Genomic DNA, 13,890 nt, shown 5'->3' with positions numbered 1-13,890 from the left:
TTCCCGCTAGTGCAGGAACATTAACACATACATTTTCACGCATTACTGATTCAATGCGTAAATTTGTACGCATTGAACCAGTAACACGTAAAAATGTATGTGTTAATGTTCCTGCACTAGCAGGAATGCGTAAAAATGTACGCAATGCTTCCCGCCGACCTCCGAGGTCGGAAAGCTGCTAGCGGGGGACTGGAGCAGCAGTGAGTGACTACGAGGGCACAGGATGGCTGCATGGGGCTGGTAGAAGCCCCAGGTAAGTGAAACTCATTTTTTAATTTTGCTTGGACATTCCCTTTAAGGGTTCTAGTTTCCAAATGGTTGATCATTGCTGTTGCACTCAATTCTGTGGTAATTACCTCAGAACTCCCAATAGTATTCTTCATGGTTTATAAGGCATTTTCTTATCATTTCACACTTTTAGAGTCACTTTGAATAAATCTGAAAATATTTCATGGATGGACAACTTTACGTTCCTCTCTGGCTAAATGTTCCTACAGTATAATTTACCAGTTCTGTTTTCAAGTCTTCAATCGTTTGTGATTTTGTTTTTAGCTCCTGCGCAAGACTTTGTACATGATCTTCAGTTGCTGCATGTTTCCCCTTTTCTTCATCATATGCAGCTTTCAGTTCTGGAAGACAAGAATATTGGAGGGGAATTAATCATGGGAACGTAATGGATGGCTACCATTATCTCCTGGAATGCTCCCAAATAACATAGTAACTCGAATAAGCAAATCATGACTGGCCAAACAACCTAAAAAGAACATTCTCCATGTGAATCATAAGGGCCTGAAGTGGCCAGTTTTCATGCCTTGCTTAGGATGAGGTTTCTAAAGTCTAATTTCTACCAGCTACAAAAATGATTTGAGTAATGTCTGCCATAATGTCGAAAACTGTATTTGCTGCAATGCTGTCAAGTTCTAACATCCTTCTGTACCTTAGGGAGCTTCGCTGTATGCATTAGGCAAGGGCTTGGGGTGAGCTGTATACACTTTGCAGTATTTCACCCTTCATTTTCCACAGTAAGGTTTCCCTGATTTGAGACACAACTTTGGGGCAGCAGGGAATTAATGGCAAAGAATAACATATGCACAAGAAATGCAGCACATGCATTTCTATTGCTCCTCTAACATGGTTCTACCACAATTACCTAGTAAAATGACACTAACTTTATTCACAAGTAAGAACAAGCAAATTTCTCTATCAAAACGCTACCAATTCATAAAATCAATACAATTCTCCCTATTAAAAAACTGAATTATTATTGTTGATTGAAATAGCACCATCATCTGCCGTAGCCCTGTACAATATACTTATAAGACAGGGGTGCATAAGACAAAGCAACATAAGTATGACAATTAATACAATATTGCGCTCAAAAATGGCACTGCAACATTTGGGCGCAGGGTGAAGCCGAAGGACGGCTCGCCCATTATAAAGCTATTCATCTACCCTTTTTTTCCCTCTTTTTATACTTCAATTATCATCAGCATTAAAATGCTGATTGTTTTGCCGCATCCCCACTTCAACACGAGTAATAATTCACCCAGAAATGCCTGATCTTCCACGACCAGACTGGTCTCAGAATTTGCTACCAGGAAGAGGCAGAGCTGTGCACAGTAGCCCTGCCTCTTCACCAGTTAATTGCAGCGAATCTCCGCCTCTCCCTGCCCCTCTCAATAATAATTCCGCCCCTCATGCATGCAACCCTCGTTAGCTCCATGCACATACTAGCAAAGGCGCGCTATGACGTGCGCGAGCTGGCGCACAAATGGGGGTGCACAGAGGGACACAGAGAAGGGATGGCCACGACAAAGAAGTTATACAGGGGTCACGGTCCTCTTAATCCAGGAAGTACAGTTTTTTCAACAGTACAGCAGACAAACGAAGGCAACCAGGGCAGCGGTAAGGGGGCAATTTACATTACAATAAGTAGCACTATTGGAAAATGTATTTGGTTAAGAAATGAAACACACTTCAGATTCTCTTAAAAATAAAAAGACAGCTTGACCGCACTACAATGTTTTCAGGCCATAGAGAAACAGTGGGAACAAAATGCCTAACTTGCACTTTCTATATTATTAACACTGCAAAATATAGTAAAGGGAAATGAGAAACTGTACTGATGTGCATTTCAGAATAGTAGAACGAGCTACAATCTGTTAGCTTGTTAATATTACAGCAGACATCTGCAGGAGACATTGAAGTGTGAAGATCCCGGTGTTGCTTGTCACACGAGTACACTGTTCTAAAAGCAGAATGGAGCACATACATGTATGCAGTACTTTTGTTACAACTTATTTCCCTATTCAACTCTGCCCACTACCCCACAGTACTTACCAACCAACTCAGTAGACAGCTGTGCTGCTTTTTGCTCAAATAGGTCTTTCATTTGTTTGATATTAAAAATCTCAGTTTGAGCTTCTTCCAACTTGTGTTCCAAAGCCTGGAGATCTGTGGAGAAAGCACCAGTGTTTTTTCTTTATATCAATAAAATTAATGAACTATAATTTTTTTCCCCTGAGTATGTTTTGGTCAAATCTATAAGGGTTTCTAAAGTTTCCCTGACAATGATGAAAATGATATACTTGCTACAGCAGCGTGGTTTTCTCACGCTACTATACCTCAGATGACGCTTGGCAGTATCTGGTTCACCAAGTTTACAGGCTTGTTCTTTCACAATCTTTGTCCCTGAACCTGGCACCTTTATTATGAATTTGTTTGAGAACTACTGACAGAAATAGCCTAATGGGTTGTTTCACACTGGGGTGGGGGGGGGGGGGGGGAAGCGTTCCGCAATTGCCAACACTCTGCAAATCGCTATGGAAGCATTCACACTGCAGCATTGCAATCGCATTGAAACGTGGCATGTAACATTTCGGACACGATCACGCATTGCCAGAGATTTTCACTGTGAAAATGCCCTAAGAGTATAGAACGAACACGTAAACGCCAACTAATTCGATTATACCGCTCAAAACACAAGAGTGCTGTGGTCCCTGGACCTCTTTAAATCAAGTTATAGATGTTATCATTATGTCTTGAATTCTAACATTATGCCCCATTGATGAACAAGTCAACCTTAAAAACTGCAGCTCTTAGGGCCCATTTCCACTACAAAATGTCAAATTGCATGCATTAAAATGCATGCGGTTTTGAGCGTTAATGCCTTTTTAATGCCATGCATTATTTTCTGCTATGCAATTCTTCATAGGGCAAGATTCATCTCTTGATATTTTTTTCCAAAAACGTATATGAAAAAAACGCATACACCTAACTACACATGCACTTCCATTGAAAAACTGTACATTATACAAGAATCATATGTGAAACACAAACACATATGTGAAAATTGCTGCATGCTACCAGTTTTTCACGCACGCAAAATTTGCATGGAAACTATACCATATAACACACGTTCTAATGCAAATTTGCATAAACGAAAAATCCGCAATAAACGCATGTAGTGGAAATTGCCCATAAAGGTGCCCAAGGAAATTTGGAGCTGAACTATTATATAGAAAAGCCCCAGACCATCTTATACACTGTAACCAGAAAGAGAGCAGCAGCACCCAAATCACAAACCTGCACCCGAAACTCACCTCAAAAGTACCCCTAATGAAATAGTTGGGAAACACTGTAATGGTGTAAAAGTAGCTAAGTCATCTGTATGATATACAGAAAACTGGGAGACTTCTGTTTTAACAGTTTTATGTGGAACTAGAGCCAAAACAATTTATTTTAGATTTGGATAGAGTGTAAAACTGTTACAGTCTGAAAGTTTTATTGCAGTCTGAGATCCAGTTCTACAATTTTAGTGGTGTGTTGAGGTCTCAGAACATCTGTCAGGTTTTCATTGCTATCTGGGCCCACTGATGATTCCCCTTAAAGAGCAACTGTAGTGAACGTAACATAATTAATAAAATTGCTTTTTTTAAAACCATATTTATTTCTAAATGTTTGTTTACTGAGAGGGAGATGCTGCTTGCTTGCTTGGCAGTTGGAAACGGGCATTATAGCTCACAATGCAACAAGAAAGCAAACTGTCAGGACCATGGCCCGGACACCACAATATCAGCCATACAGATGTCCTTGATGATCTATTCAAAAAGATTTCTCATGGGAAAGGGGGTATCGGCTACGGATTGGGATGAATTTTAATCCTGGGTTAACGTTCCTCTTTAATGGACATACAAGGTGACCAATAAAATCCCGTTGGCTTGTCAGCGCCTCTGCGCATGCGTGGGTGAGCGCGAAAGCACCATCAGTTGCCTGTGCATGCACAGAAGTGCTGACCCATGTACGGGAGGCCAGCGGGAAACCGAGGAGCATCGAAGCTGCGGTAAGGGACCCAGAAGACTTCCAGAAGACTTCCAGGGGCTAGAAGAAGCCCCAGGTAAATTAAAATTTATTTTATTGGTTACCTCGCATATCCTGTAAGCCTTGGTTCACACATAAATCTGTACATTTCCGGTCTGGTACTGTCCTGTCAGTTTTGCATCAGTTTTACCTGACTGGACTGGAAATGGACACCTTTTATGCGTAAACACAGCCATAAAAACACGTATAAAACTGATAGGACTGGACCGGAATGGAAATGTACAGATTTATGTATCCAGGGAAACACATACTAAACTGATGCCAACTGTCAAAAACTGACAGTAAAGGACTGGACACCTTTTTATGTGTGAACTAAGCCTAAAGGAATGCCAAGGTGAAAATAAACTGGCTGAGATAAACTATTGCAGCTATCCTCCTACTTAAATCTTAATCCTAAAAATTACTTTTTTTTTTTTTTACATATCTCTATCTTATGTTTAAATCTACTTTTTACATGTTTTAATATTTCATTGTCTCTGCTTAATGACACAGTCTTTGCAGTATGCCAGAGCTAAAATTTATGAACTATTGACTTTTTTTTATCTCTTCCCTGCTCTCAAAAGCTTAACTCTACAGGGGCCCATACACTTAACGATTTTCCCGCCGATATTCAGCAGATTTGATCACTGATCGAATCTGCTGTAAAATCGTTGTGCAAACGCTGACCAGACGATCGATTTCCACCCGAAATTGATCGTTCCCGTCCATCCGTCCGTGCGGAAGATTTCGCTCGATCACCGGCGAGTCGGGAGTGCGTCGATAGCGGCGTTCGAATGCCTGACGACCGACACTAGTGGCAATACATTACCTGATCTGGCCGGCACATATCCCCGCTGTCACCGCTTCCCGACAGGAAGTTTAAACAGTAGAGCACCCTCTACTGTTTAAACTTCCCCGGACAGGAAGTACAGTGAAGCTGCAGCCCTGGAGCCCAGAGCGGAGAAGAAGACAGCAGAGACCGGGGGACTCGCGCTGGCCGGTTCAGGAAACGTATACAGGGGGAGCGGCGGCAGCTTCACAGATGGTGAATCGTTTTCATGCTGAAATCTGTTTGCAGTAAAGGCAGCCAAATGATCCCTCTCTGATCAGATAGGGATCTATCTGTTGGTCGATCTGATGGCAAATCGACCAGTGTATGGCCACCAGGTCCCAACTGAAGATAACATGTCACTTAAATAAATAAATATTAACTCTTTCAGGCAGAGAAAGTAAAAAAAAAAAAAAAAAAAAAAAGGAAAAGGAAAAAAAGAAGAAAAGAAAAAAGTTTTTGTATGTTTGCCACTGTACATACATCATGTCACCTCAGTATTCCTTTAAAGGTGCCCATACACTTTATCATTTTCATTCCTGGCAGATTCCATCAAAATGCTGGGAATAGACTTTCCTTTTTGATCGGACAGGATGGTAGACTGGGAGCAGGGCAGAAGCAGCAGTAGATAGAGCTGCACTGCATCGATTCTCAATAGATTCCCTACCGGAAACTATTGAACATCTTTGTGCATTTTGTGGTAGCAATAGATTCCTCTTTCTAAAGGTGCCCATACACTCGTCAGATTAGCAGCAGATAGATAAGAAATGCATCTGATGATCTATCTGATGCGTTTTTAGAACATTTTTAACCAGGATAGAATTCCAATAGATTTCAGTTTGAAATCTATTGAAATTCGATCGGATGGCATTTTTTTGCCATCAGATTTCCATTAAGGCCAATGCAAACTGATAAGCAATCTCATCAGATCGACCTAAATTTTCCACCCTGCCAGTTCGATGGAAATCGGCCATCGATCGGTCGATCTGCCAACCGATTTGCAATCGATCGGGATCGATCGGTCGGCCAGAAAATCGGCTGAGTGTATGGGCCATTTAAATCAATTACCTTCAGAGAGCAATAGATAATTTTGGTACAATGGGTACAAATCTATAAGTGTATGGCCAGCCTTACTTGCTGCCTTAGCTATACAGTCAATTAAATCAGGGAGTGCCGTGAAATCTTCCCGACAGGGATACTATCTGCAATAAATGCCCAACAGCAGCTCTCATGCACTCTTATCTATCCAAAATTGCCAAAATTGAAAAAGAGATTCCGTTAACTTTCCACTGTAAAAGGTTAGAGCCCACCTGTACGTCAACTTAACCATTCAAATGAAAGACTGTGGATGTAGTAACAGATCTATTTGGTCATTCAGATAATTCCTAAAGAGATAATTTCTTTTGGTTAATTGATAAGTGCCAAATGGAATACTTATTTGGTGACTGCAAAAAAGGCAAAATAATGGCTTGGGTGGAAATTTGCTTTTTATACCTTGCTACGCATGTCCTGACTGCCTGGCTATATTACAGATAGATATGTGCTAATATGCAGCAGGTTTCATTTCTGGGTGCGGATCATTTCCCTCCACATTTCACTGTAACCGGCTTTCTATTAAAGATGTCAATTACCTGTGGCTGCTACCATAGTCACCCCATCTGGTGATGCGTTCTGTAAGGTAAAAAATAGCAGAAAAAAAACAAAATTATAATACAAAGGAAGGCTTTTCAACTTTATATCTGAATAATATCTCTACATAAAATTGCACAATATGCAACCATTTGGAAGCTATATCAGATCACCCGGATAGCAAAAAACAATGAATCTAGCATCATAAAAGATGTAATGTTGGCATAACCCGTGTAATATTCGTAATAGATGTGATGTTAGATGTAATATAGATCTTGAAATCGAACAAAAAATGAAAACCTAAAGCATCAAAGATTGCTATATGATCAGGTACACACTAGTGTTTATGGTGCAGGTGGATTCTCAACTTTAGTTCAGCTGCCATTTTAACTTAAAATTTCAATGCAGATTAACTGCAGTTGTGCGCATTATTACAGCGTCAATTGGCGGTTTTAAAAAAAGAAACCTGACCTCAAACTCAATGTACACAAGCCCTAAAGGTGGCCATAAACAATAGCAATTATTTGGACCAGGGAAATGGGTTTGATTTTTTTCGTTTGATCTAATACATTTTCTATATAATTTTACCAATACATATCCAAAACTCGATAGGAAAATTCATCAATTATATTGTGTATGACCACCTTTAGAGTGAACCCAACAAAAGCAAGGTAAAGAATGTGAATGGGGGATTTTCTGAAAGTTGAAAACCTCTCTTTAATAGACAACTTGGACCAGTATGAAGCCTTTACCTCTGCAGCTGAATATACCGCTTATGTGAGTTACAGGAATGCGTTTGTTAAAGGGAAGGTTCAGGGACTAGCTTAAAAAAAATAAAAATCCATTTCCACTTACCTGGGGCTTCCTCCAGCCCGTGGCAGGCAGGAGGTGCCCTCGGCGCCGCTCCGCAGGCTCCCGGTGGTCTCCGGTGGCCGACCCGACCTGGCCAGGCCGGCGGCCAGGTCGGGCCTCTTCTGCGCGCCGGATCGGACGTCCTCCGGGTTGTACTGCGCAGGCTCAGAACTACTGAGCCTGCGCAGTACAGCCCGGAGGACGTCCGATGACGTCAGCGCGCCGGCGTGGAACGCACCATGGAGCGCAGAAGAGGCCCGACCTGGCCGCCGGCCTGGCCAGGTCGGCCACCGGGAGCCTGCGGAGCGGCGCCGAGGGCACCTCCTGCCTGCCACGGGCTGGAGGAAGCCCCAGGTAAGTGGAAATGGATTTTTATTTTTTTTAGCTAGTCCCTGAACCTTCCCTTTAAAAGAAAAAATAGGTTATGGTATACCTCTCTTTTTGTACTTCAAACTGTATGCAAGTGGATAGGATGGTTGTACTCAGGCGAGATTGTCCTTTCCTCACGGTACTGAAAAGTGTATCACCACAGGGTATTGCATTAGCGACAATAATTTGTAATATAGTGTGGCTCAGCAGTGGGGTGAAGGTTGGTGGGATGTTTCAGGTCATGTTTTAAGTATCACACTTATTATTTCACCGGTGATTCTCTTAATACCTGAAAATCATGCACTGCTGGAGGCCATCAGGCTTCCAAGTTTAGTGGGACCGCTTCCAAAGATTGTGTGAAAAAAGACCAACATAACACACTATCAAATGAGAAATCGTAACACAGGCTACAACACACTACAAACAAAACCATAAAAATGAAATCAGACTTATATGAGCCTACTTCAAAGATTTTAAAGGAATTACTTGCTTCAGCTGCTCTTGAACAGTGTCCAACTCCTTTTTCAGCTCCTCTGCATACCATTTCTCCTCCTAAACCAAGCATAGAAGAGGCCAAAATACAGAACATTACAAAGTATTCTCATCCTGCTGCATTTTCAGGTAACTGCATATAGAACTATTACTATAAAACTCGTAAAACTTTTATAAGGAATCATTCTAGCTTCTTAAAGTGGATCCGAGATAAACTTTTACTCATTGCATAATTGTGTTCCTTTTATATAGTTTATAGGGCATTCACCAATACTTTTTTTTGTTTTGTTTTAATACTTTACTTCTCTGTAAACTAAACAAGCCTCACCCACAGTTTCTCAAGTGCCTTGGCACTCTCAGACCCATGTAGCAAGGGCTTATGGGAGCTCAGTCTGGGCAGGAGGAGGAAGTGGTGTTACTAGCCAGAGATTGCAGAGGCAGAGGGGAGTGAAGTTTTCACAGGCTGAGGGCTGGAGATGCAGATCAGCTTGCCTGTGTGTAATGATAAAAAAACAGAACATGGCTGCTCTCATTGTATCACAGGAAGAAATAATCATTTACTGTTGAAGCTGTTTGTTGCAGCTAGATTTGCTGTGTACACTATCTAAACTTTAGATAAGATATATAGACAAGTTACTTGTTATAGTTCATTTTTCATCTCAGATCCGCTTTAAACAGATGTAACTTCAGAATTTTATAATTTCATGGACTGTTACCTCAGCTGGGTGTGACCACAGCCTACTGGCTGGCAAGGATTTAAAGTGTACCTCAGACAAACGGAAAAGTTTTATACATACTTGGGTCTTCCTCCAGCCCCCTTCAGGCTGCTCAGTCCCTCGGCGGCCTCCTCGATTCTCTGCAATTCTGTTCGGTAATCCGGTAAGTCAGCGCAGTCTGGCCGCACATGCTCCTCCATCACCCTCCTGTGGCTGGGAGCATTCTGCGTAGTACTGCACAGAAGTCGAACGTTCCTTGGGTGTGAGCAGCCGGGCATGCACAACACTCGTTGACTGACTGGATTACTGAACAGAATCCAGGAGGCAGAGGAGGCAGCCGAGGGACTGAGCAGCCTGAAAGGGGCTGGAGGAAAACCCAGGTATATATAAAAAAAAAAAAAAAAAAAAAAATTCCTTTTGATCATCTCAAGTACACTTTAATATTAAATCAGCAATACTACTCACCAAAATATGTCCCCTGTACAAATGGCTAGATGCTCAGCTAAGACTGTCCTGAACAGCCACCTCACATTTGAACATTTTCTGGCGATAAGAGTGGTACAATTAGGGAAAAAGTTGAAAAGCCCTGCTTCCTTAGTCTTCGCCCTCCATGAACCTACAATCTCCAGCAGAACCGCACCGCAAGTGTTCTGGCTGTCACTTCTCCCTTACTTTCCTTAACCATCATAGGTAGCTATAGAGGTGCCCCTTAGCATTAGGTAACAAGAAGTACACTCAATATTGATTAGCTTGAGGTAACCCAGAAGTATTAAAGAGAAACTCCAACCTAGAATTGAACTTTATCCCAATCAGTAGCTGATACCCCCTTTTACATGAGAAATATAATGATTTTCACAAACAGACCATCAGGGGGCGCTGTATGACTGATTTTGTGCTGAAACCCCTCCCACAAGAAGCTCTGAGTACCACGGTACTCTGGGCAAACTGCCACAATGTAACAATGTTCACAGACAGAAATTAGCTGTTTACAGCTGTCTCTAACAGCCAAAACAGCTAGGAGCAGCTACATAACCTGCCCACAGTAAAAATGTCACCATGTAATACATGTCAGAATGTGAATCTGGGAGAGGAAAGATTTTACAATGAGCAAACACTGACTAAATCATTTATACATAATTATGGTAAAAAATGAAGCACTTTTTTTTACTACATTATTTTCACTGGAGTTCCTCTTTAAGTAGCTAGTGGTGCTCGCAACTGAAGGGAGATCCGGTCAGTGGAATGCAGAGAGTCAGGTGAGTAACCTCTCATTTACGCTCTGCTCGGAACTCTGTATAGGGAAAGGAGGGAGAGAGGCACTGGGGGAGAGGAGTGAGCCGCCTTTCTATCATCAGGCGCCTGTTGGCACGTGCCCCAGTGCTTTATGGTAAATCCGGCCCGGATGGTGGCAATATATTATTTGGAAAAAAAGGTGTTTTTGGTTTTCTTACTGTACCCTATCAATAATAACAAGCCCTTATTTGCTAAAATAACAGTAACATATGCTCATGACATACATATTAAAAAAGCGGAGTCCTAAATACGTATTTTGTGCTGTCATTTTTTAATATTTTTTTTTGTATAAGAGCACACAGGCAGTGTTTGTGTATTTAGTTACACAAATGATCATTGGCATCTAAGTGAAGCCATGCTCCTTTCCGCACATGCACTGTGATTGGCTTATGGAACACATGTTCCCAGTCACCAATCCCAGATGTATAAGTCTCAGTGGGTGCATGCAATATTGGCGCGTGCACACAGCGGCACAAAATTTAAGCGATGCATTAAACCGTCCTGTTCGCAATTAACAGCTGCAAAAAGGATGTTTTAATGTGTCCAGTATACAGCAAGTACTTAGGAGGGTCTGGGAATACGATATTGAAAAGTTTGTTTTTATAGGTTAAGGTATGAAAGTTATAGTTTAGTTACAAGAAAGGGTTAACTTTTAGGTGGAGGTTAAGGTTTGACATCAAAAAGGAGGAAGTTAGGGTTAGATGTCAGGTAGGAGTTAATTGCAAAGTGGAACTACAGTCAATACTTCCCCTGCCAACAGATTAGCCAGACTATTACAAGTTCTCAGAATTTTCTTTTCATAGATCTCCAAGGCAGTAATTAGATGCACTGCCAGCTAACGTCTGTGCTCCACTGCTTGCCAAGTTTTTTGTAACGTGATTTATTACAAATATCATACTATTAACAGACTACTTAATAGGCAGCCTGTAGTAAGCTTTGCTTGATCCGTTTTTGTGGCTCATGGATGTTCACAACTCATGACTGGATACAAGAATATATTAATTATTTATTTTGAACAATGTCTAATGAAAGAAGGCAAACATAATGAAAGTATGACTAGAGTAGCGAGCAATCCTCTCTCACATAGAACCTCAATAATTACAGTATAGGATTACCTTAAGCGAGGCTTGCAAGTCCTTGACCTCCTGTCGAAGCAGCAGCACTTCTTCCCTTTGGGAAAAAGAAAACAGTAGATTTGGCCTCCTGCTGAGCAAGTTTATTAGCTCAAACTGCAAAAACACCAAGGCTTCAATTCACCAAGACCTGTTAGGTTAAATATAATATATGTTGGTAAAATACCCCATTCAGTATTTTAAAGGTTTTTTTCTTACCTAACTCACTAAGATTTTCACACAAAACAGTAATAGTTTGGCGATTTACCAAAAACCATGGCTTCAATGCACTAAGACCTGTTCGGTAAAAAGTAGAAGTTTAACCAGGTGTGGAGTAGGTCTCGGCAGCAAGTTGTGTTTTGCTATGGTGATGTTCTCTCACTTATGGCCAGAGGTGCGCTGATTCGTCTAGTACAATTGGTCTGCCATGAGCCGTTCATTTGCAAGTTGCTGCTTCAGATAGTTACAATAGTAAAATGCATCCCCAGCATATATTTAGACTGCATGACTCCTCAAGTCACATAGCGTTGATCCATGGGCCCAAACAGTTAAAATTTTGTTTCATCAGTCCACAGAACACTATCCCAAAACTTTTGTGGTAGTGTTCTGTGGACTGATGAAACAAAATTAGAACTGTTTGGGCCCATGGATCAACGCTATGTTTGGAGAAAGAAGAACAAGGCCTATGAAGAAAAGAACACCTTGCCTACTGTGAAGCATGGCGGGGGGTCAATCATGCTTTGGGGCTGTTTTGCTTCTGCAGGTACAGGGAAGCTTCCGCGTGTGCAAGGTACCATGAATTCTCTTCAGTACCGGGAGATATTGGATGAAAATGTGATGCAGTCCTTCACAAACATGAGGCTTGGGAGATGTTGGACCTTTCAACAGGACAATGATCCGAGGCATACCTCCAAGTCCACTAGAGCATGGTTACAGATTAAAGGCTGGAAAATTTTGGAGTGGCCATCGCAGTTACCAGACTTAAATCCGATTGAGAACCTCTGGTGGGACTTAAAGAAAGCAGTTGCAGCGCGCAAGCCTAAGAATGTGACTGAACTGGAGGCTTTTGCCCATGAAGAATAGGCTAAGATACCCGTAGATTGCTGCAAGACACTTGTGTCAAGTTATGCTTCACGTTTAAAAGCTGTTACAACTGGAAAAGGATGTTGTACTAAGGGCCTGTTCAGACTATGCGCGTTCCTAGACGTTTTCAGGGAACACGTACGGGTACCAAAAACGCATAGGAACGGCTCCTAATGCTTTTGAATGGGCTAGTTCACATGTATGCGTATGAGACGCATACGTTTCTCATCCGCATTGCTGCACGCAGTTCTGTGCGTCACGCATAGAAACGGATGCAATGAAAGTCTATAAACGCGTATCAAAAACGCGTACTATTGCGTTTTTAGCGTCCGTTTTCCTCTGCGGTTCCCATAATTCTTTTTTTCCCCCTGGGTCACGTGTGTGTGCAAAACGCAATAGAATACGCATTAGAACGCAAGAAAAACGCATGCGTTTTTCAACTTGCGTTTCTTTGATTTTAAACGCAATCTTCATACGCAGATAGTCTGAACAGGCCCTAAGTACTAATAATGAATGTCACTTGGGGGTTGAATAAAACGGATAATGATGTGAGCACAGAAAATACATTTGTGGTTATTTCATTATAAATGTTATGTTATATTTGTCTGACTTACAAGTGCCTCTTTGATTTAATTGTAAACAAGATGACTGAAATGATCAAAATCAATGTCAAACTGGCCAAAACACTCAATTTCAGTGGAGGTTGAATAATTTTGAACACAACTGTACACCACACTTTTTTAAGTTGACACAAGTCCATCTATTGAATACAATCTAACCACAATCATATACAGCGTGAAACAAGATGACTAACCAATGAACGTGGCTGTACAAAACAGCCAATCCCCATTCCTAGTGGGACCTGGTGGGAACTGATATTTAATGCCATCTTATCAATCATTGCTGTGAATGGAGACACTCCCCCTCCTCCAAAGGTGCCAATCGAGCAGAGGGTAGCTTGTCCTCCAAACATTATAAAGACTGATGATGGGTGTAGCACACCTGAGAAAGGGCTCCGCCCGAAATATGTCGTATGTGTGCCTCTGCATGCTATCCAATACAGTTCTTTACTGAAGCCATTTGTGTGCCATCTCCATTTGTGCTATTTTGAAGACTTGTGTCAACTTGAAATATGTGCGGTTACTAAAACATCATT

General features: G+C 41.6%; 1 protein-coding gene across 3 annotated transcripts in view; it reads right to left on the bottom strand.

Moving 5' to 3' along the window:
* EEA1 (early endosome antigen 1) overlaps positions 1 to 13,890 on the bottom strand; it is a 145,745-nt gene that overhangs the window by 68,313 nt on the left and 63,542 nt on the right. For 2 of the 3 annotated variants that reach the window (XM_068276810.1, XM_068276805.1), the window contains 5 exons: positions 11,655 to 11,709; positions 8,525 to 8,590; positions 6,820 to 6,859; positions 2,341 to 2,454; positions 508 to 629 (listed from right to left, as the gene is read on the bottom strand). In XM_068276810.1, the coding sequence (XP_068132911.1) occupies positions 508 to 629; positions 2,341 to 2,454; positions 6,820 to 6,859; positions 8,525 to 8,590; positions 11,655 to 11,709 (397 nt within the window). The remainder of the gene's footprint in view (positions 1 to 507; positions 630 to 2,340; positions 2,455 to 6,819; positions 6,860 to 8,524; positions 8,591 to 11,654; positions 11,710 to 13,890) is intronic. The other variant, XM_068276806.1, reaches the window with a different exon arrangement.

Source organism: Hyperolius riggenbachi, chromosome 3 (genome assembly GCF_040937935.1).
Source record: "Hyperolius riggenbachi isolate aHypRig1 chromosome 3, aHypRig1.pri, whole genome shotgun sequence".
Taxonomy (NCBI): domain Eukaryota; kingdom Metazoa; phylum Chordata; class Amphibia; order Anura; family Hyperoliidae; genus Hyperolius; species Hyperolius riggenbachi.
Note: the sequence above shows the minus strand (reverse complement) of the source record. Positions and strands in the feature narration are given on the sequence as shown.